Source organism: Dermacentor andersoni, chromosome 11 (assembly GCF_023375885.2).
Source record: "Dermacentor andersoni chromosome 11, qqDerAnde1_hic_scaffold, whole genome shotgun sequence".
NCBI classification, from domain to species: Eukaryota; Metazoa; Arthropoda; class Arachnida; order Ixodida; family Ixodidae; genus Dermacentor; species Dermacentor andersoni.
The window spans coordinates 15,111,681-15,136,576 of NC_092824.1; the positions used below are offsets into that span (position 1 = coordinate 15,111,681).

General features: G+C 46.7%; 1 protein-coding gene across 2 annotated transcripts in view; it reads right to left on the reverse strand.

The window, feature by feature from the left end:
- LOC126517593 (lysosomal proton-coupled steroid conjugate and bile acid symporter SLC46A3-like) overlaps positions 1-24,896 on the reverse strand; it is a 101,640-nt gene that overhangs the window by 13,233 nt on the left and 63,511 nt on the right. The window contains exons 2-3 of one of the 2 annotated variants that reach the window (XM_050167358.3): positions 13,607-13,846; positions 2,073-2,156 (exon numbers count right to left, since the gene is read on the reverse strand). In XM_050167358.3, the coding sequence (XP_050023315.1) occupies positions 2,073-2,156; positions 13,607-13,846 (324 nt within the window). The remainder of the gene's footprint in view (positions 1-2,072; positions 2,157-13,606; positions 13,847-24,896) is intronic. The other variant, XM_055064363.2, reaches the window with a different exon arrangement.

Below are 24,896 nucleotides of genomic sequence, written 5' to 3' on the forward strand. Positions count from 1 at the left end.
ATCTCGAGAACTAGGTATCTGCTGCCAGAATGAAGTAAGAAAGAAAAAAACGTATAACTTTATTCGTTAAGTATAGAGTCATTTTCACTGGTGAACAACGCTCAACGTAAATAAATAATTTAAAGATAAGTAAAGGTGAAAAATGGATAAGCAGCAGAACACAAAGGACTCCCGCGCGCACGAAGTTCGCCGATGACGTAACGCGGCGCAGGTGGTGGGTGGGAAGCACGGGCCACGTGACCCACTCGCAGCTGCAGCTACCTACAATGAGCGCGTGCGTCCACGAGGCACGCAGCGGCCAGCAGCTGCGACCACGGCACGTGCACGAGTGTCACACTGCGCGACGTACGAGTCAGCCGCGCGTGCCCCGCTGCCCCGCTCATGGCGCAAAACTTATTTTTCAAAGAGGGACACGTCCCAGGGGAATCCGCACTAGCAAAGTGTTTGTTAGCCGGGCTTGTTGGAACAACGACATAATATGGCAAGCAGCGCCGAAACGCGACGAACGATTAAGGATGCTGCCAATGGTGGTTTACTGGCATCTCCTTCCGGGCCGGTGCGGTGTCAAATAGTCTGCATGCTTGAGCTAACCATGTAATCTGGAGATATTTGTCACCAGCATTTTGCCTACGTGTCCTAAATATTTTTTTTCTTTTTCGAAAACTTCTATAACTACCTTTTACAGTTACCTATGCGTGTAACAGATCCGACCGTATCGATTTCTTCCCCGGTTTCTTCCCGCCAATACTCTAACCACCGCGTTCAGAAATGCATCTTAACTTCGAAGCTCATGCTTGACTTTATCTAAATAACGCCTGCCGTGAACGCGCCAAAGGAAACGAAACGAGCAACGGGCAAGTTCACGCCAGTTCACTTACATCAAGTGAAGCATGGACTTTCAGTTACGATGCATTTCGGAATACGGGGGCAAATGTCTCTTACCTCGACGGCTGACCGGTTAATGCTTCCATACGCTCTAAATTCCAGCGCTTCTGAAAGGTGGACGTTTGCTACGGGTCTCACTGGGTGAGCACCTTCGCATTGTATTAGGATGCGCTGAGTTGTCTTCGGAATTTCGCTGTAACAAAGCACTGCAGCAACACTACAATAGCAACACACTGCCCTCTGTGTTATGCAGATTTGTCTTTCTATTTCTTGCCATTCTTGTAATTCTCCATGGTTTCTTATGTTTCCATTCTTTGCGTCCAATTCACTGTCTATTTTTCCCACTTTCTTGTTTATGACTCAGGGTGGTCTATTCACACCTTCAATTCCGTATTACTTGATTGCCAACTTTCTTGACCTCTTCCTTAATTTTGCGCTAACGATATTGAGGTACAGATACTTGTGCCCTTTAGCCGCCCATTGATTTTCATCCACGTTCCCGAGTCTTTGTTCAAAGCTAATTTTACGCTGTGCGTCTCACTTCAAAACAGGCGCAACCCATGTCACCCGGCAGTGCCTCATTTGTGGTTTCACCGTGGGCCCCTAGGGCCAACCGGCCTACCGACCTTTGGTTAACTTCCAACCTCGACACGGTGTCCGATTATAAGCACAGAGTGGCATTTGCGGACGTTAGAGCAGGCACCATTGCTCCTTTCCAGATTCCACGCACCAACTGAGCTCGTGCATACAGACGACGCCAGCGCCCGTGCCGTCTGTTCCTTAAATGACCTACTTCGTTTCTGCCACATTACGTCTTTGTTAGCAATCTGCAAACCGACCGCTCTTATCGCGACAGCAGCCTCAGTACGCACGGCCTTCAGCCCGCCTTCGACACGCGTGCGTGGAAAACTACACGTGTCGCACAAAAGTGCACAAATTTAGATGTTTTCTTGGGGAGAATTAATACGGATTCTCGATCCGTTTAATCTAGGTATCTGGCCATTTTCGTCGTTAGTGTACTACGTGGTACACTAACGCGTTTAAGACGACCTTGTGTCAACCTCGGTTGAATAGAATTTTTTTTCTTCTTTTTTCCCATTAGAGCGGCATAGTGCAGCTGCGGTAGAGAGTCAACTGAAAGCCTTCGTAATACTTAGGCCGAAGATAAAATGGCCGCGGGTACGTACCAGCTTCGTCCTTGCTGATGAGTTTTGACACGTTGGACAGGATGGCCACGGGTGTCACGCTGCTCAGGGAACCAATGGCGCAGCCTGCGAAATCAAGGCACAGCCTTGAGAATTAAACACGTAAACGACGTCCGCGCGGCGCACTGTGGCAGAAATGTTGACAAATAGTTAAATATTTACGTGGACTTCGTGACGCGGACAAGCGCCGTCGCCGAATGCTTGTAAGAAAAAAGAATCGTGCAGAAACCATCGACAACGATTCTCAATGTCAGTGAATACCTGAACGCTTCTGGAAAGCTATTCGCTTCAATAAAGGAATGGTGCGCTTCAAGGCGTATATTTGTTGCATCGATAATATTCAGGTAGCATGCGTTTGGTTGCGTCATTCCGTAGAGAACGTAGCCCTAACCTGCACATCTCTATCCGCAGTATACGCGGCTTTACATATAAACCGATTCGCAGCCCTAACCTGCACATCTCTATCCACAGTATACGCGGCTTTACATATAAACAGATTCGCAGCCCTAACCTGCACATCTCCATCCACAGTATACGCGGCTTTACATATAAACAGATTCGCAGCCCTAACCTGCACATCTCTATCCCCAGTATACGCGGCTTTACATATAAACCGATTCGCAGCCCTAACCTGCACATCTCTATCCACAGTATACGCGGCTTTACATATAAACAGATTCGCAGCCCTAACCTGCACATCTCTATCCCCAGTATACGCGGCTTTACATATAAACCGATTCACAGCCCTAACCTGCACATCTCTATCCACAGTATACGCGGCTTTACATATAAACAGATTCGCAGCCCTAACCTGCACATCTCTATCCCCAGTATACGCGGCTTTACATATAAACCAATTCGCAGCCCTAACCTGCACATCTCTATCCACAGTATACGCGGCTTTACATATAAACCGATTCGCAGCCCTAACCTGCACATCTCTATCCACAGTATACGCGGCTTTACATATAAACAGATTCGCAGCCCTAACCTGCACATCTCTATCCACAGTATACGCGGCTTTACATATAAACAGATTCGCAGCCCTAACCTGCACATCTCTATCCACAGTATACGCGGCTTTACATATAAACAGATTCGCAGCCCTAACCTGCACATCTCTATCCCCAGTATACGCGGCTTTACATATAAACCGATTCGCAGCCCTAACCTGCACATCTCTATCCACAGTATACGCGGCTTTACATATAAACAGATTCGCAGCCCTAACCTGCACATCTCTATCCACAGTATACGCGGCTTTACATATAAACCCATTCGCAGCCCTAACCTGTACATCTCTATCCCCAGTATACGCGGCTTTACATATGAACCGATTCGTAGCCCTAACCTGCACATCTCTATCCCCAGTATAGGCGGCTTTACATATTAAACCAATTCGTAGCCCTAACCTGCACATCTCTACCCGCAGTATACGCGGCTTTACATATAAACCGATTCGCAGCCCTAACCTGCACATCTCTATCCACAGTATACGCGGCTTTACATATAAACAGATTCGCAGCCCTAACCTGCACATCTCTATCCACAGCATACGCGGCTTTACATATAAACAGATTCGCAGCCCTAACCTGCACATCTCTATCCCCAGTATACGCGGCTTTACATATAAACAGATTCGCAGCCCTAACCTGCACATCTCTATCCACAGTATACGCGGCTTTACATATAAACCGATTCGCAGCCCTAACCTGCACATCTCTATCCACAGTATACGCGGCTTTACATATAAACAGATTCGCAGCCCTAACCTGCACATCTCTATCCCCAGTATACGCGGCTTTACATATAAACAGATTCGCAGCCCTAACCTGCACATCTCTATCCACAGTATACGCGGCTTTACATATAAACAGATTCGCAGCCCTAACCTGCACATCTCTATCCACAGTATACGCGGCTTTACATATAAACCGATTCGCAGCCCTAACCTGCACATCTCTATCCGCAGTATACGCGGCTTTACATATAAACAGATTCGCAGCCCTAACCTGCACATCTCTATCCACAGTATACGCGGCTTTACATATAAACCGATTCGCAGCCCTAACCTGCACATCTCTATCCACAGTATACGCGGCTTTACATATAAACAGATTCGCAGCCCTAACCTGCACATCTCTATCCCCAGTATACGCGGCTTTACATATAAACAGATTCGCAGCCCTAACCTGCACATCTCTATCCACAGTATACGCGGCTTTACATATAAACCGATTCGCAGCCCTAACCTGCACATCTCTATCCCCAGTATAGGCGGCTTTACATATAAACAGATTCGCAGCCCTAACCTGCACATCTCTATCCGCAGTATACGCGGCTTTACATATAAACCGATTCGCAGCCCTAACCTGCACATCTCTATCCACAGTATACGCGGCTTTACATCTAAACAGATTCGCAGCCCTAACCTGCACATCTCTATCCACAGTATACGCGGCTTTACATATAAACAGATTCGCAGCCCTAACCTGCACATCTCTATCCGCAGTATACGCGGCTTTACATATAAACCGATTCGCAGCCCTAACCTGCACATCTCTATCCACAGTATACGCGGCTTTACATATAAACAGATTCGCAGCCCTAACCTGCACATCTCTATCCACAGTATACGCGGCTTTACATATAAGCCGATTCGCAGCCCTAACCTGCACATCTCTATTCACAGTATACGCGGCTTTACATATAAACAGATTCGCAGCCCTAACCTGCACATCTCTACCCGCAGTATACGCGGCTTTACATATAAACCGATTCGCAGCCCTAACCTGCACATCTCTATCCCCAGTATAGGCGGCTTTACATATTAAACCAATTCGTAGCCCTAACATGCACATCTCTACCCGCAGTATACACGGCTTTACATATAAACCGATTCGCAGCCCTAACCTGCACATCTCTATCCACAGTATACGCGGCTTTACATATAAACAGATTCGCAGCCCTAACCTGCACATCTCTATCCACAGTATACGCGGCTTTACATATAAACAGATTCGCAGCCCTAACCTGCACATCTCTATCCACAGTATACGCGGCTTTACATATAAACAGATTCGCAGCCCTAACCTGCACATCTCTATCCACAGTATACGCGGCTTTACATATAAACAGATTCGCAGCCCTAACCTGCACATCTCTATCCCCAGTATACGCGGCTTTACATATAAACAGATTCGCAGCCCTAACCTGCACATCTCTATCCGCAGTATACGCGGCTTTACATATAAACCGATTCGCAGCCCTAACCTGCACATCTCTATCCACAGTATACACGGCTTTACATATAAACAGATTCGCAGCCCTAACCTGCACATCTCTATCCACAGTATACGCGGCTTTACATATAAACCGATTCGCAGCCCTAACCTGCACATCTCTATTCACAGTATACGCGGCTTTACATATAAACAGATTCGCAGCCCTAACCTGCACATCTCTATTCACAGTATACGCGGCTTTATATATAAACAGATTCGCAGCCCTAACCTGCACATCTCTATCCCCAGTATACGCGGCTTTACATATAAACAGATTCGCAGCCCTAAGCTGCACATCTCTATCCACAGTATACGCGGCTTTACATATAAACAGATTCGCAGCCCTAACCTGCACATCTCTATCCGCAGTATACGCGGCTTTACATATAAACCGATTCGCAGCCCTAACCTGCACATCTCTATCCACAGTATACGCGGCTTTACATATAAACAGATTCGCAGCCCTAACCTGCACATCTCTATCCCCAGTATACGCGGCTTTACATATAAACAGATTCGCAGCCCTAACCTGCACATCTCTATCCGCAGTATACGCGGCTTTACATATAAACCGATTCGCAGCCCTAACCTGCACATCTCTATCCACAGTATACGCGGCTTTACATATAAACAGATTCGCAGCCCTAACCTGCACATCTCTATCCACTGTATACGCGGCTTTACATATAAACCGATTCGCAGCCCTAACCTGCACATCTCTATTCACAGTATACGCGGCTTTACATATAAACAGATTCGCAGCCCTAACCTGCACATCTCTATCCCCAGTATACGCGGCTTTACATATAAACAGATTCGCAGCCCTAACCTGCACATCTCTATCCACAGTATACGCGGCTTTACATATAAACCGATTCGCAGCCCTAACCTGCACATCTCTATCCGCAGTATACGCGGCTTTACATATAAACAGATTCGCAGCCCTAACCTGCACATCTCTATCCCCAGTATACGCGGCTTTACATATGAACCGATTCGTAACCCTAACCTGCACATCTCTATCCCCAGTATAGGCGGCTTTACATATTAAACCAATTCGTAGCCCTAACCTGCACATCTCTACCCGCAGTATACGCGGCTTTACATATAAACCGATTCGCAGCCCTAACCTGCACATCTCTATCCACAGTATACGCGGCTTTACATATAAACAGATTCGCAGCCCTAACCTGCACATCTCTATCCACAGCATACGCGGCTTTACATATAAACAGATTCGCAGCTCTAACCTGCACATCTCTATCCACAGTATACGCGGCTTTACATATAAACAGATTCGCAGCCCTAACCTGCACATCTCTATCCGCAGTATACGCGGCTTTACATATAAACAGATTCGCAGCCCTAACCTGCACATCTCTATCCACAGTATACGCGGCTTTACATATAAACAGATTCGCAGCCCTAACCTGCACATCTCTATCCGCAGTATACGCGGCTTTACATATAAACCGATTCGCAGCCCTAACCTGCACATCTCTATCCCCAGTATACGCGGCTTTAGATATAAACAGATTCGCAGCCCTAACCTGCACATCTCTATCCACAGTATACGCGGCTTTACATATAAACAGATTCGCAGCCCTAACCTGCACATCTCTATCCGCAGTATACGCGGCTTTACATATAAACCGATTCGCAGCCCTAACCTGCACATCTCTATCCACAGTATACGCGGCTTTACATATAAACAGATTCGCAGCCCTAACCTGCACATCTCTATCCCCAGTATACGCGGCTTTACATATAAACAGATTCGCAGCCCTAACCTGCACATCTCTATCCGCAGTATACGCGGCTTTACATATAAACCGATTCGCAGCCCTAACCTGCACATCTCTATCCACAGTATACGCGGCTTTACATATAAACAGATTCGCAGCCCTAACCTGCACATCTCTATCCACAGTATACGCGGCTTTACATATAAACCGATTCGCAGCCCTAACCTGCACATCTCTATTCACAGTATACGCGGCTTTACATATAAACAGATTCGCAGCCCTAACCTGCACATCTCTATCCCCAGTATACGCGGCTTTACATATAAACTGATTCGCAGCCCTAACCTGCACATCTCTATCCACAGTATACGCGGCTTTACATATAAACAGATTCGCAGCCCTAACCTGCACATCTCTATCCCCAGTATACGCGGCTTTACATATAAACCGATTCGCCACATGTGTGTTGTCTGCAGCGGCGAGAACGCCGGCACCGAAGGCGACGGCCATCCTCCTCTCTCTTAGCCGCCGTTGAAGGAGAGGGCGAGGAGAGGAGGGGCAGGTATTCCAGAGCGCTCCGTTAGAACACTTATGCGGACACTAGCGAGAAATGCAAAATCAGTTTACACCGATAAAGTATTCGTTTAAAGCTCTAGGCAGAGATAAAACTTTATTATGCCCTTGATGGGGTTCAAGGGTGGCGGGGGTCGAGAGGCTAACCCCCAATCCCCCCCTTCCTCAGATGGCGGCCAGTCCTTGCTTTCTGGCGGCGTCTTCGGCCATCCGGACAGCCCAGAGCGGCTCCTCTGGGTCCAAGCTGAGCAGCAAAGTCTCCCACTGCTCGGCCGTAGTTATGATGCGTGTGTGCGGTAGGTGGTGGTGGGTGAGGCTTTGGGGCATTGCCAGATAATGTGATCAAGGTCAGCGCGGGCCTGACACGCTTTGCAGAGGGTGGAGTATGCATCAGGGTAAATGCGGTTGTAAAGCACGGGGTTCGGGAACGTGCGCGTCTGAAGGAGTGGCGAAGTGGTGGATTCATATTTATTCAGTGTTTTGTGTGCTGGGGGGTAGCGTAACCGCTCTCTGCGGTAGTGGAGGAGAATTTCTCTGAACGTGACCATTCGGTCCCGCGCATGACCGCGATGCAGAACAGTGGGCTCTAGCTTCGTTCGTGTTACGGCGATATATGTAAGTTGGTAATTAAAGAGAGAAAAAGAAGACCCAGTTTAATTTTTCGAATTTCACGCCCGAACCCCAGCGCCGACACGTCATCATAACGTCACAGATTTTAAGGCATTTTTTTCGTTGTGGTGTCGTTGTGGCTAAGTAAAGGTTCTTGAAAGTGGCCATAAGTGTAGTTGTTGGCCCTCTTAAGATACAGTGCAGTCCATCTTTATTCATTAAAACAAAGAAAATTAACAAGGCCCTAGGAGACGTCGTCAGAACGGCTGACGTCGCGGCGAACTAACTTGGGAGGGGAGCGCCACCGCGCAGTGCGCTTTCGTTGGCGCACTATGCGTCTTCTTGCGGTAGGAGCGGCTTTTTCGGTATGGTAGAAGAGCAAGTTAATAATACAACTAAAATCATTTTTTATTTTCTTTAGTGTCTTTTTTAGAGCTTCAGACACCCGAGAGCTTTGAAGCGACGTTAGCACTTGAGCGAGCCAGATAGTAGGGGCCACCAAGTAGGTAGCGTGTGAGTACGCGCACTTTGCATCGGCAGCGAAGAAAAGTGATCCACCGACCATAAAAAAGGCGAAAAAATAAATCTAATCGCTTTGCAAACTTCATTCGCCGAGAGGCGCACTGAATTTAGATCAAGTATGGCGCATCAGCAAGAAGACACCTCGAGTCCTGAACGGCCGACGCACATAGCGCCAACTTCCTACAACCACGAATCCTTGCTCACTAATGTGTGCAGCTCCGGCAAACGAAAAGGGCGGCTTCGCTGTTTCGGCCCCAGAAATCCTTCAATAAATAAGCATGCATAGCGATCTCATCCGTGTTTTGTCAACGCAAAGATGTAGGACTAACGAAAGTAAGGACGAAAGCTATTCAATGTAAAATGGACAGGCATCGGGCGAGCGTCGAAAGGGAAAGAGGCGAGAAGAATTATCGGGATGTACGTTTAGCGCTAAAACGGAGAAATTAAATATGTCATTTTTCGTTTTGTTTTGTTCACGCCATACTGCACGCCTTGTGGGTCAAGCAGGAGGGTCAAGGTACACTGATAACTATGCAATAGTAAAGGCTAGCACGCTAATCTAACACTGAAAGAATGAAACATCAAGGAAACAAATAGAAGAGCACAAAACGGCAACCTTACCTAGAAAGAATGATTGAGAACGTAAGTTTCAAGTGGTGCTGCAGGGTTGTGATAATGAATACGTGTGTCATTTCATTCTTCTATAGTTTTGGAAAGAAATGAGAACACAAGGCGCTTTGTCCTGTAAATTTAAGGTAAGGAGAGAGAGTAAGAGGGTGCGAATGACAGGTTTTTCTGTATGCAAAAACAGAAAGGTATGGACTGGGTCCAGATTAAGTTTACGATTTATTGATTAGTAATGAAGTTTCGGTCGAAGAATTTTTCATCTCGTTTAAGCGGCGTGAAATGCGTTAGTTTGAACTTGAAGTAAATTTGTAGCGCAAGAGAAAACAAACATACAACTTCAGCAGTACATTAGGAAGTCCCAAAGAAGAACTGTCCGGTTGACTCCTTGTTTCACAATGAATGCAAGGTAACCGTATAAACAGTAGCAGGATGCACCCAAGAAACGACTATACACAGCACATTCTCATATAAATACAAAATAACAAGATAAAACAATACAATAAATAACTGTCCTCATTAGAAAGGCTATTTCATTATAAGCTAACATAGGCATAAAAATATTATCAAGATTGTCTATCAACAATTTATTACAACACGAAATTTAGGATCAATCGAGAAATCAATGAGCAATAACTCGGTTACAGGCCCTTCACAACCGTATTTGGAGAACTTAAGACTAATGATTTTTCTTCGTATTCCCTCAAGGGCATTAGTGTTAGTTTTAATAAATGCAACAATATTCCCGTTTGGGTCGAATAAAGGTGATATAAGCAAATGATTTCACTTCAGCAAAGTCATCTTTAAGGTTATAGGGCATAGTAGACATAGTTTTCTAAAAGTAGAAGAGACAGTGCCAGTATTACGGCTATTACAGTTTAGGTTATTAGCAATTGTAATTCGCAGAAACCTATAGTCGTTGACTTCACGCAAGGGTCTTGAACGATGGACTAACAAAGCCTCAGAGGTATTTTTTTTTCTTAGTGATACGTAGCAGCACAGATTTATCAGAAATTAGTTTCAACCTTCATTGCTGCAACCGGAAATATTGAAGGCTAAATTAAGTGCTAGTTAACCATTAGCTGGTTGTATTATAGCCGTTAAAATAATACAATCGCTGGCAAACAGGCGAATTTTATTGGAGTCATCTATTACGTACGCAATGACGCTACAGTAAGTAAGGAAATGCAGTGGGCCGAGCTCGCTGCCTTGAGGAACACCAAAGGTCACTGGAAGAGGATCGGAATGTTGCCCGTCAATTACCTGGTTGATACCCATTAAGTAAGCCGAAACCTGAAGTATAAGGAGTCTAGAAAGACCAAGGAGTTGAACTTGTAAATGGACTAGTCGTTAGGAAGTACAACGAAAGCTTTTCGAGAATCCAAAAATACTGCGTCTACATGGGCAGCCTTTTGAAAAAGAAAGCAAAAGAGCGAATGACTGTGCTTAATCGGGTGACCGCTGAGATTCCCTTTCTGAAGTCATGTTGGAGAGGTGATGTAAATGTTATGCTCGTTGAAGAAAATAGAAATACAGTCAGCTTGAATGTGCTCCATTAATTTACAAGAAGAGAATAAGATAGAATTCGAACGATAATTCACAACTGAACACGGGTCACCCGTTTTTAGCGCAGGAACAACACGTGCTGCTTTGCATTCACGCGGGAGCACTGCAGAATTAAGTGAGGCCTAAAAAACTACCACAGGAAATTTACTTGATGGTTCAGCGTAACGGCCGAGGAACGGTGTTGGGATTACAGTCTGGACCACCACACGATTTTACTTTTAGCCTGAGAAGAATTTCAAGTACGCCTTGCTCAGAGAAGGGCACATGGGAAAGACATGTCGCGAACTACACAATGAATAACTTCTAGAAATCTAAAACTCCTTTTTTCGTAAAGGCTCTTACAAGCGCTCGACTTTGCAAAGGTTCATGCCGACAAGGGCATCAAGACCTTATTGGTTGCTGGAAAACACCTTTAATATACCCGTCCACATGGGGACCTACTGAAATGAGTTACAATCAATATTGACAAGTTCATGGCTATTAAGTTTTCATGTGCGGCGTGAATTTCAATAGAACGTTCTCTTTTAGAACTACTGAGTTTGATTTACCTTCAACCTTTAAGCAATAACACAATAGCTCATACTTCCAAAAGAAAGGCGGGCGCAGTGGTCTAGTTTCGCTCCTGCACTTAGCGACCTGAATGTCGAAGCACTTCTCAGGTTAGAATGCACGCAAGGTTTTTAGATTTGTTGACGATTTTTGAAATTGTTTTTATAACTGCTTATATCTCGGAGTCTTCGACATAAGTGTCCTCAAGTTTTATCGATTTTGCGCGAGCGTATGTTTCCCCTTGACGTGATGAGGAGTGATGCTAACGTGAGACCACGGAAGTATCCGATGTCTTTACGTTAAGTTCAGTTCACAGATCACCTGACTAGCTGGTCGTACAGTCGCTGAGAAAACAAGTCGCTTCTACCATTTCATTCGGCCCATTCCTGGTGAGTAAAGAAAGGCGTATATCGAACCTAAAGCACAGCAAGCGTGAGATTTTGGCACCACAATGCACACCAGTGGGCCTTGCAACTCCTGATAATTACAATATTTGAGTTTTATTAATGAAACCTACAATGGCAGAGTGAGCGCTCTCAAACGCGACCGTTCCTGCTCGGACCGACAAACGTAGTGCCCAAGTATGCCTGTCGAGATAGAGGCGATAATGCCATAACGTGTTTTCGTTACATGCAATTTGGCAAGCGGCCATTTGGCCCTCTTAAAAACGGTTCACGTCAAAAAAAAAAAAAAAAAAAAAAAAAAGAAGAAGAAGAAAGCAGCAGTGAATAGTTTTGAAAGCTTACAAAAACCATATTCAACCATAAGCTTGCAATCAACCGTGAATAGCAAAATGGGCTATTGAACACAACCAATCATTCTGTAAAAAAAAAATGCCTGGACTAGTTTCTTGATGAGCGTCGAACACCATGTTTCGGGCGACAAGGAGTAATCTGCGCTTCTTCACACTCACATTCGTTGTCGAATAACTTACACGAGCCAAGGCTATCACAGGAGCGTGCTTATATGCCGTCCGAATGAATTTCGTTATTAATACGAAAACATTATACGTGCCCCATGAGGCAGAAAGATAGGCGTTGTAGGACAAGAGTGGTACCAAAGATCATCAACAGTGGTGTCATAGCGTTTTGTATTACGTCAGTAGTAATACAGAATGAAAGTTAGTACAAGTTAGAGTAAGGTGGTTTAAGGCGAAGTAAAGTGAATTAAGGTGAAGTGACTGAAGTTAAAGTGAATGAAGTTGAAGTGAATGAAGGTAAAATAAATTGGATTAAAGGTGGTATAAATTAGAGCAAGGTAGATTAAGGTGGCTTAAATGAGATTAAGGTAGGCACAAATTAGAGCAAGGTGCATTGAGGTAGTTTATGGTAGAGTTGGGAAGGACACGTGGCAATGTATGACGCGACGTATCCTGGACGCCACGAATTAATTAGAGAAGTCATAATGCTTTCGCATTCAAATCACGTAAGGATATTCAAGAGACGGTCATTTTTTTTTTCAGACGGGGCTTTGGACTCGCTCTTGCAGACAACACACGATACACGTGCAGTAGTTGTGAGGTGTTCAGTGGCGTAATAGCAGCACAAGCCCGCTAAACCCAAGGACGCACACGCGTACGATGCGCTGGTTTCCCCACCTATCCCGACTATATTGTCACGTGGTGATGACGTTGAAGAACATAGTAGCAATACTGTGAAAGACAAAACTGGCTTTTATTGGGCGAACCTGCGCCCACAAAAACAGGCTACACTTATAGCACAACGATAGGGGCGAACATGGTCGGCGATCGTCGAAAATGTGATAAGCGGGTCAAGCGCGTCGGCTTTTATAGATCAGTCGTCGAATGTTCCAGAGTAACCGCTGGGACCCGCGTGTCTTCCACAAAGTTCTACACTATTCGCGTCGAGCATACATGCAATCAGATTACACAAGTTGCGGGGAGTGTGTTTGTCAGGCAAAAACACTAAATACAAGAGATTAGATTTTTTTTTCGTTTATAATTTTTATCGATGAAGCAGTTTTATAAAGTACCGGCAATATGCTAACCTGCTGAGCTCCTAATAAGCAATGTCACCGCGCTCACCCATGTAGAACATCCAGGGCTCGCGCGAGAAGCCCTTGATGATGAGAAAAGCTGTCATGGAGAGGATGCCAGCCATGGCCATCGCCAGGTCGGGCAGCTTGAGCACGCGGCTGCAAATGCCGATGAAGAGGCCCGAGCACACGATATCCAGTGCCCCGAAGCCCGCCGCCATGTTGGAGTACATGGCGACGCTCCAGTGGAAGCGCCGTAGAGAGAAGTAAAAGGAGATGCTCTTGCCGGCTGCGCAATGAGACGGGGGAGAAAGGTTACTCGCTGACAGCCTGGAGTTTTTTGCCTGAAGAAAAAACATTTGAATTAGAGTTACACATAACGAGTGTTACACAACCAGGAGTGACTGGTATTGGGGGCGAGGGCTTACGGAGTCGCCATCTGTCGGAAGTGCCTCCCTTGTGTAGTATAAAAGACATGTTTTTTGCCGCAATTGAACACTCACAAAAGGAAGACACATAAAGACAACACGGGCGGCATGTGTCTTCCTTATGTGTCTTCCTTTTGAGAGTGTTCAATTGCAGGAAAAAAAACATGTCTTTTAGCAAGCACCAACTAGGCCAACAAGCAGTTCTGTTGCAACTTGTGTAGTATGACGGATCACGCGGCACGCTCCTCACAGGTTTGGCTTACGGCGCTGAATAAAAACACCACGCGGCAGCCCTCCTGTACACTTCTGTCAGTACTCTCAAAACGAAGGAACTTTATTACTGTCCAAATAATAATCTTGGGCAAACTGAAAGCACAGAATCGTTTACAGACGCCATCTCTTTACCGGATACGTACAGTGAAAGCAACTGTGCCCGGTCGCCTCGATGGAGTCTCCCGAACCGGCTTGCGTGAAAGGTCGGCAATCGCTGAGCACAAACTATGTGAAATATGTTGTTATAGTGGGCGGTCTGCATAACCAAATGGCGCATAATAGAACGAAGACTCAATGCATGCAGCAATCGCATGGCTTCGCGGCGACCGAACTGCGCGCCTGCATGCATGTCCGCGCACAATGTTTCGTTTTCACTGAGAGTGTTTTCGCACTGTGCTGTGAGCTTTAGGTCGCAGAATATGAGCATTTGACAGTCCACAAGCAACCATTGTTGCGTGGACGTTATCACAGCTGTTCAAAAATTTCATTTTAGCAAGGGACATCGACGTCCACGGCGACTGTGATGTGCGGTGGCAACGATTAAATATTTTTTTTGTTCTAAATTCTTCGCCATTTCAATATTTCTAAAGTTGCATCGCACTGTATGCACTCAGCGGCCAATTCCGCGTTGCTTATTTTTCATAATCCAGTGCGCTAATTCATAACTCAAACATGATCATATGCCATGCTTTTCTTTAATGTGCTGCTTATCACTCCCTTTCCATTCCAGTAAACTTGCCAGTGTCTAGCATCAACAAATTCACAGACTAAACTGTCGTGACATTAGCCGGGCGGCGAGCGTGGGCGAACGTTTCAGTGCGCGTTTTCTGCTACTCACCGAACATCGCTATGCCGGCACCATAGCAGAAATATTCCTCGCGTCTGCGCTTGCTGCATGCCCAAGTTGTAGCCGATTGCTGTGTACCGGTTCTAAGTTTCGCAAGCCAAGGCTTCACACAGCTTCTTGTCCTGCGACTACGTGTGAATAAGGCTGACACCGGGCTCCGTTGCGTACGTCCGGCACTGCTGCACCGAGCAGTAGCCTACCATGATGCACGCCTCCAAAGGCAGCCACTACCTATTATAGTGATTTCAAATGTTGTCAAGCGGACACCCCAGGTGGGAAAGCCTCACCACTTAATCAGAACCGCAGCGCAGACGGGTCTTCAGACTTTCGTTTTCAGCTCGCTTCGGCGCTTCCGAAGCAGCCGGCGCGGCCGCTGTGCCCACGTGATCCCTCATGCCACGTCACGCCGACGGTGGCGCTAGATTTTCCAGTGGTGGAGCTCGCCCCCAATACCCGACTCTACGAGATCGCTGATTTCAGCTCCAATTTCACACACAGGTAGCCCTTTGCAGTGGGTTCAGTGCAATACCACGTTCGTGAGCATTTCCTTGCTTGTTTTATGTGCATCTTAAGCCGGAGTACGAGTTACTTGCGTCAACGCAAAAAAAGTAGATTTTGCTGCAACGGACTGGTGGGGCCGTCTGTCACCAGTAAATCATTTTACTACCTTTGAGATGTTTTTTTCAATTACGCACATGTTGCAAGCTTTCTCATATTGTTTCTGTGTTTTAGGACTGACATTTTTTTGTTTGTAAAAAATTATGCATCTTTATACCACTCATACGATAAGTTCTGTATGCAACTGCAACTGTGTGTATGCAAGTTGCATCATACGATAAGTTGGTAGGCGGCGATTTAGTTATTCTTTTCTTGTACAAATTTCATGCATGTTAGCTTACTGCGTCTTGCTTTTTACGAGGCTTGAGAAATTCATTGTGAATTTGTTGTGAAGTGCTCGTGCACAATGCCAGCTGTTCTACGGGTGACCAGGACTTTGTCAAGCTCTTGCCTTTTGTCTTGGTGCCCTCTTTTCGTCGAAAAGAAATAACCTTTCACTTTCACGGTAGTGGTGACAAATGGCGCCAACCACTTTACCTACAGCGATGGCCACTTAATCCACCACATACTTCGGAGGCATGGTGTAATCACACGTTTGTCATAATCATCAACTGCTATCAGTCCGCGTAATTCGCTACCGCGCCGGAGAAGGTTCCTCTGTATGCTTTCGTTACGCTGGCAGAGCACTTCAGGCTCATCTATCAGCTACATCAACTTGCGGCAAAATATTTTTACTCGTCCCAATTCGCCGACGAAGGGTCGTTAGCCAAGTTTCGCCGCAGAGGCAATTCGGCATGACTTTATCTTGCGGCTAACTTGACAGTAAGTAATGCTTTGCAATATGGAAAAGAAATAACGTGAACTGAAACTTGGACGTGGCGATTAACAAAACTCAATGGTACCGTAAAAAAAGAAAAGTGTGTAACGCGGTCAAGACTTTGATGGCAAAACTGACAATCTCTACACAAGAATTTAACCATTTCGTTTTCCCATTGAAACTGCTTCATCTCTTTATCTATAAACCGCTCATCTCTTGGTTTAGAGCAACATTCATTTGGGCTAGATGGCGCATACTTGAACTAGGAAAGAACAGCGCCAACTAAGACAATCACGAATAGTTGGCGCTGTTCTTTCCAAGTTCAAACCATTTATCTGTAACAACAAACAGTTTTTACCTGTACATATATATCTCTGCCGGCGTCCCGTCGATATCATACCTGTCAGGAACCTGAAAGCCCCGACCATCTATCCTGCCGTATATTTGCAAACCACAGCCAAGTGTTTCGAAATCCCATTCCAATATGTTAGGTAATCCTGTAAACACGCAAGATACTCTCACCCCCCGGATTTCAGCACTGGGATTCATCCACAGAAACGTCTGCATGGTCGTTTGTCATTGCCCCTGTGACACGAGGAGCAAGCCATTTTTGAGTTCATAATCAACAACCGGATCCTACACAAAACTAGCGATCGTATCCGAAATCATCCTAATACTGCCAAATTAGCTCTCTATACTATAGAGTAGTGGAGGTCGCTACTTCTCACGCGCAGGAGAGATGCGAGCGTACAGGATATCCGTAGACATTTCCCCGATTCCGTTCATTAGCCTTTATTTATCGGGATTACACGTTTTAGTTACTCGCACATTACTGAATTGCCGATTTAAGAGCAGCACTTGCTGCGTCTTGGTCTCCTGGTGCCTTCGGCACGACCTCCGTCGAGGCTCCCCGAGAAGGGTCCCAACATTCCGCCAGAGAGCAAATAAGCAGACCAATCAGGCCACAGAGATTCTAAAAACGCGCGCCAAACAGCAGGCGGGATTCGCCGTGTTTGAACTCGATGGCAGCCGCCTTCCCGAAGAACTGTATGTTAAGGAAAGTAAGAAAGCTGAAAAAAAAAATCCACCAAGACAGCCGTTAGGCTTTTGACGAACTAGATCGAAGAAATATGGTTGTCTAAAATAAACATACACAAGACTTAAGCTTTAACCGAACAGCTTGGGAAAATGAGTAGACGGGCTTCCGTCGACAGTACAAAAGGAGGAAGACAATGCAATCGTCCGGCCGGACACTGAGAGGCACAGCGGGTGGTTCCGGGGCTGAGATTCCCCGAACCAGCTTTCCCGCTCGTGCGAGGAAGGATATTTCGAGAGAAAAACGATAAATAAAATAACACCACCTCGAAATAATAGCGACTAAGAAGCGTAATGGGAGACAGTCACGTGACAATATGTAGATCTCACGTTTTCTTTAAAAGATATCTCAATCTGGCTCTAGTTTATTAGTATACTGCCATATGCGCAGTATTTCCAGCGTACCTTGCCTTACCTTCTCTTTTACAGTTTCCCTCCTCTTTTTAAGAGGAACCTGTAGCTCTGGGAGGTCCTATCTAAATACATAGGAACGTAGAAAATGGTATTCTCAGCAACCACGGCCCCAATAGTGATAAGGTTTGTATCACTTAAAAGAAAAATTTAAATGTTGTAACACTGAGAAACAGATTTTTTTATTTAGTACTCCATATAAAAAAACCTGAAAAAAGTTTCAATCAACTACGTTATCAAGTTAGCAAACATAACTCAGCAATGAACAATGGTATCACAGTTCTGTAAACTACACATATAATATACCTAAAGCGGAGAAAACTAATCCAACAGCTCTGTGAAATGTATCACTTATTGTGAGTAATATTTGCCAGATCTTTTGACGGATGCAGCTTACAGAGCTGCGATATCTGCTTTTGGTTCCGAGTTAATGATTTGCAAACTTCGCGCTTAAATTTTTTTTTACCTCTCAAGTTTCCGGGAATTTTCGCTAAATGTTCTACGCCCTAAATCAATATTTTGCTTCCTAGAATCACAGTACATAACTTTCTCTCTAAAATAGAACATATTTCTTTCAAATCGGTCCAGCCATTGTCTGCAAAGCAGTTCCGTTTTTTACATATACGTTTCAATAAATATTCCGTTTCACAACATCCGTTTCAAAAGATATTTTTAAAGAACAGCTGCCAGTTCGGCCTGCATACGCTACTGTGGTCTAGCCATCTACCGAGTGCTGAGGTATGGGTAACAAAAGTAGGAGAAAGCGAGGATGACGATGACAATGAGAATGGGAATGAACAAAAAAATACATGAACTAAATTAACCGGGAACACTCACTACTGTCGCATAACTAACAAGCAAAAGAATTACCTTTCACAAAATCCACAATCATCTTCATGGCCTGGCCTGCGGAGTTTTTGTGCTATAGGCCTAAAAGAACATTTTTAGAGAGAAAGGTCGGTTGTCGATGCGTGCAAGGTATCCTCCCATCAACTGCCTTTCTTGCAAGTGCAGCGGGCACACAAAAGCACATTGTCTACAACCTCCGACACAGCGCAGTTGGCACAGTCCGGGCTGTCGGCACGATCACTGAGAAGGCGATATATAGACACATGCAAAGGGCACAGAGAGTCATAGTCTATGTAACGTTTGCGTGGTTTCTTTGGATGTTACGCTTCATGTATCAAATCAAAATCAAACCAGTTTATTATTATTACATCGTATATTAATTACAGCATATGAGATATACAGACGAGGGTCCCAAAGTACGAGACTGCCTCGCTGATGATTATATTTAAGTAATACAAGGATTAGCAGCAGTGCGAACAATCAAGACATTAAGTAAGAGAGAGAGAGAGAAAACAACGATAGGAAAGGCATGGAAGTCAACCAGAACAGCATCCGCTTTGCTACCCTACACTGGGGGTGGGGGAAAGGGGAATAGAAAGAAGAAAGGGAAAGAGTAAGCACTGAGTACGCGTGGGAGGGACACCATAAAGAAGGACACTATAAACGGTGTCTTAAGCCGGTGCACTTCAAGTACTGCACTAGTGCACGAATCGCTTTTCGAGCCAGTGACTGGTGTGGCCACGGTCCGAGTATCTTTGACTCGGTGAACGGTCTCGAGTCCAGTCGGCGTAAAGTTGCCCGCAGAGAGAGTCGTTGGACATCGTAGCGAGGGCAGGTACACAATAGGTGCTCGATGGTTTCCTCGCACCCACAGGAGTCGCACATGGAGCTCTCGGCCATTCCCATACGGTAGGATATGCGTTCGTGAACGCCACTCCCAGCCACAAGCGGCACAACAAGGTTGTTTCGCCGCGGGAAAGGCTAGATGGCAGTTGTACCCGTAGCATGGGGTCCAATTTACGTAATCTGCAATTGAAGGCACTTGAAATCTAGAGATCTTGTGACTTCTTGCGTTCAAGTAGGCGAAATTCTTTGGCAGCGTCCGACCTCGCCAAAGGTGTTGGACGCGTCTTGGTATCTTCGTGGGCACACCGGGCAGCCTTGTCAGCTAGGTTGTTGCCGACGATGCCACAGTGAGCAGGAATCCATTGAAATATAATGTGGTGTCCTCTTTCCAGAGCATCGTGGTGCAATTCCCTGATGTAAGATATCATCGGCTCGTAAGTTCTGTGATGTAACGCAGATTTGACACTGTGAAGAGCTGCCTTAGAATCACAAAATACGACCCACTTCTCTGTTGGCTGCTCGGTGATATACGTCATAGCGGCATGGAGAGCTGCAAGTTCTGCCGACGTAGATGTAGTCATGTGTGACAATTTGAATCTAACTGTAACCTGCCTAGCTGGAACGACAAACGCGGCAGTTGAGCTGGTAGGTGAGGTCGAACCATCGGTATATATATGAATGTGGTCACGATACGTCTGGTGCAGCAATAGGAGCGTAGGTTGCTTCAGAGCCGGTGCTGGATGATTGGACTTTTTTGTAATTCCATGAATAGTAAAATTCACTTGAGGCTGTCGCAGGCACCACAGGGGAGAGGAAGGCTTCGCCGCCGGTGTAAAAAATGCCGGTATGCACTCTTGATAAGCGCTAATCACTCGTGAAAAGGTCGCTTGAGGTCTCTCGGCTGGTAGGGAGGCGAAATGATGGTCGGGGATCCTTGACAGATGGCGAATGTCCGCTGTGAGAGAGTCGACAGCTACATGTGTCTGGATTAGATGGTCTCCCGCGATGGCGATTGTTCCTGCTGTTGAGGTGCACCGAGGCAGCCCTAAACACGTGCGTAGGGCTTGATCTTGTATGCTCTCCAAGGCGCGAAAGTTCGTCTTGCATGCATTTGACAACACTGGTAGACTGTAACGTAGGAGTCCGAGAAACAATACCCTGTACAGCTGCAACATAGAATGGACTGGTGTACCCGTTTTTCCCGCAGAGAAATTTGAAAAACCTGGGCAACGGCGACTAACTTCTTCAGATAGACGCAGTGAGGGCGCCACGAGAGGTTGCGGTCAATGATGACGCCCAGAAAGCGATGCGTCTTAACATAGGATACAGCTTGACCATTGATGGAAACAGGATACAGTGACATTTGTTTGCGCGTAAAACCAAGTAATGCGCACTTTTCAGTAGACACACTGAGGCCTTGTTCTCGGAGATAGGACGCCGTAATGGTTGCCGCCCGCTGAATTCTGGCTCGTACCTGAGGGCGAGTCACCGCAGAGGCCCAGATGCAAATGTCGTCGGCGTATATTGACACGTGAACTGACCGCGGTAGGTACTCCGCTAGTTCTACCAAGACGAGGTTGAACAGAATGCGGCTCAACACTCCATCCTGCGGCACACCACGACAGATATAATGTTCCGAAGTCTGTAAGAAAAAGTACCTCTCAGTCAAATCGTCGCGAATCCATTGATACATCTGGCCACCAACTCCAATAGCCTCAAGTGAGTTCAGTATGGCCTCATTCATGGGCGACGTTGTCGTATGCTCGTTTTATGTCTAGAAAAAGCGCGTCAGATAGGTGCTTGAGCATTTTTTTTATTTTGGACCCATGTTACGATGTCAATGACGTTGTCGATGGACAAGCGACCTCGACGAAATCCTGTCATGGCATCCGGATAGATGTTGAATCGTTCTAGGTACCATTCCAAGCGAGAAATAAACATTCTTTCCATCACTTTGCCGAAGCAGCTCGAAAGCGCAATTGGACGATATGATGAGATCTCAAGCGGAGACTTTCCAGGTTTCAGAATGGGGATCAAGCGGCTTGATTTCCATTGTTTAGGAACGGCGCCGTTCTGCCAAGACTCATTGTAATAGTTCAGCAGGTCATCACGTGCGTCATGTCCGAGGTGGCATAGGACGGCATACGTGATGCCATCAGGTCCTGGTGACGAACGCCTGCAGGTCGCCAACGCAGCATCGAGCACTTCGAGTGAAAATAGCACATTCATTTCTGGTACACGTGCCTCAGGGATGTCATTCAATGCTACGTCAGTAATGATGGCCACGGACTCAGCAACCCGTGCACAGAACTCTTCAGCCACTTGAAGTTCCGAGCGGAGTAGGTAGAGGGCCAGAGCAGCGAAGGGCTTCCTTTGATGCGGAGATGAGCGAGGGCCCCTAACCGTTCTCCATATATGTGCGAGAGCGATTTTCGGGGATCAAGCGACTAACAGAAAGTTTTCCATCGCTTATCTTCCAATTTATCCATGCGATGCTGGACTTTCTTTTGTATGCGTCGTGAAGCCCTCAGATCCAAGACGGACTTCGTGCGCCGATACCTCCTCTCCGCCTGTCGGCGTGCCGCACGCAACCTCTCCAGTTCCATGTCCAAGTCTGTTCGCCTTGCTGACCTTGTAACTGAGCAGATGGATGTTTTCAATGCCTCTGCGATTGCATCTTCGATAGTGTGTGAAAGGCCTTCCCGACATGTGTCTTCCATATCCTTCTTAAGCTTTGACCAATCCACTGTACGCAAGATAGTACAGGAGCGTTGCTCAACTCCTCTAATCTTATGTATGTTAGAATATGGTCGCTTCCATGTGTTTCTAAGTCCGTAAACCATTGGACGCTCGAGGCAAAGCGCCGTGACACCAAAGTTAAGTCCAAGCAGCTACTATAGGTCGTGCCTCGCAGAAATGTAGGGCTGCCGTCATTCACACAGCACAAATCATGGTCGGCAGCAAAGGAGGCAACGCTCCTGCCTTTGGAGTCAATTTTAGTGCTTCCCCATAGCTGGTGATGCGCGTTGAAGTCACCTGTGATTATCCAGGCGCCATTGTTCATTAGTAATATTTTCTTTAGTCGTTCGCCGTCAAAGTGACCCGCTGGGGATATGTAGGCTCCAATTAGTGTAAATGACACATTCTTCCTTTGGACATATAGCCAGACATATTGGTTGTCGTCATGAGGCTCTATCGCGTTAGCGACATACGTTAAGTCCGTGCGGATGTAGATGATCACTTTCGTGCTCGCACCGCATGTGGACATGACGAAAGATTCGTTACCGGACAGTTTGAGTGGAGTTCATGTATTTGGTTCGCAAATGACCAGTATGGGGAAGCGATTTGTAAAAATGAATTGGCGAAAGTCTGCTATACGGGTCCTTAGACGCCTGGCATTCCACTGAAAGATCGACGCACTTTTAACTTCAGTGCGGAAGGGGACTATTGGTCGAGCCATGATGCTTAAACGATGCTAGATGCATCGGATTTAGTGCATCCAGTATTTTCAGAGTACTTCGAGCTGCTGGTGTTTGAAGTTTGTTCAGTATAATGCGCATTGCATTAATTAGCGATTGCAGCATATCAGCCACCTGCCTGTCTTGGTCGCACAAATCGCCGACAGTAGACGTCGGGGGTTGTCCAGCGAAAGTTTGCTGTGATTCTGTTGGTGAATGCTGTCGTTTCGGTAGAGCCGGCCAATATTCGGCGGATGTGGTCTTCTCAGTGGACTTTCTCTTCGCGGTCCCTTCCACATTGCCTGGCCTGGGCGGTGGAGAAGGAGGTGGTGTTGTAGGAAGTGTCATGCGCGTCGCAGAGGCAACAGCCTTCCTTGAGGAGCGCCGGCGACGTGAACGTCGCTTCCTGATTTTATCGGCGGCTTCGCGATGAGATGAATGATCTCTCGCGATCTCTTTCAAGATGGTCATTTCCTTCTTAATATGTGGGCATTTCTTCGAGTAAGCTTCATGTGATCCTCCGCAGTTTGAACACTTCATTACAGTCGCGCCACATTTTTTTTAATACGTACGTCTTTATTTCTGCGTTTAATAGGCCAAGCCTTGCGGCAGAAAAGGGGTGCTCTATGGGGGAGGGGGAGGGGGACCGGTGCTCTCTTCTTCCTCGAGGTGGAGTGGTCCCGAGGTCGGCTCTGCCAAGAGGCGGCCAGGCCCTTCCTTGTCCCTGAAAAAGTCCAAAAAAGCACTCCAAAGCTGGACTGTGTCCTTGAGCCCAATGTGCGATGGCGGGTCGAGCCCCTCCTGCAGGGTGCCAGGTCGGTTCCCGCCCAGGGAGCGTAGTGTCCTTTCTCGGACCGTGTCAAAGTCAGAGCAGCTCCACAGAAGATGTTCGGCCGTACCTCTGGCCGGGCATGCCGGGAACTTAGGGCTCGGGTATGAGTGCGGGTTGATGAGGTGTAGCCTTGCTGGTGACAGAAGCTGGCCGGTCTGGGCTCGGCGAAGAAGAACCGCCTCTATCCTGCGAAATGTGCTGGGTGGGCGGCGATATAGTTTCTCAGGGTTGGCCAAATGCTGGAGAATGTTGCGGCGGTAGCTCTGTGCGCGGTGCCATGTCTCGGCCCTATCCATAGGGGACGACGTCGGGTGTGTAAAGGCGGCAGGGGCCCAGGAAGCGGAAACGACAGTGGGTCCAGGCAAAGGTGCGGAAAGAGCTGCAGCGCGCGCGGCCTGGTGTGCCTTTTCGTTTCCAGTGATTCCTTCATGTGCAGGAATCCATTTGACGATTGTGGTGTAGCCTTCCCCTCGCAGGCGACGGACTTCAGCACGAATGGCCTTAAGAACGGCATAGTCAGCACCCACTGAGCGACAGGCGGTGTAGGCTGCTTGCGAGTCAGTATAAACATAATAGGTACAAGGAGCCGGATCCTGTCTTTCTACTATGCGAGTGATGGCAAGGCGTATGGCTATGAGTTCAAGATTAGTGACAGTATGTTCCTCGGGAAGCCGTTGGACTGCAGTGGTATCCGACTCGGAATCATGACAAGCCACGCCGGCACCATTTGGAGACTGAGTGGCGTCTGTGTAAAGTTGAATGGTCCCATCTTGGGCTAGCTCGCATGACATCTTCGCGTGGCGTTTTGCGGCAGCTTTACGCCTTTGTGGATTAGCGGAACTCATGTTTTTCGGTAGTGGCATACCATCTACAAGATCGATAAGTTCCCATGGTGGGGCAGGAGATGAGAGCGGCTCTAGATTAT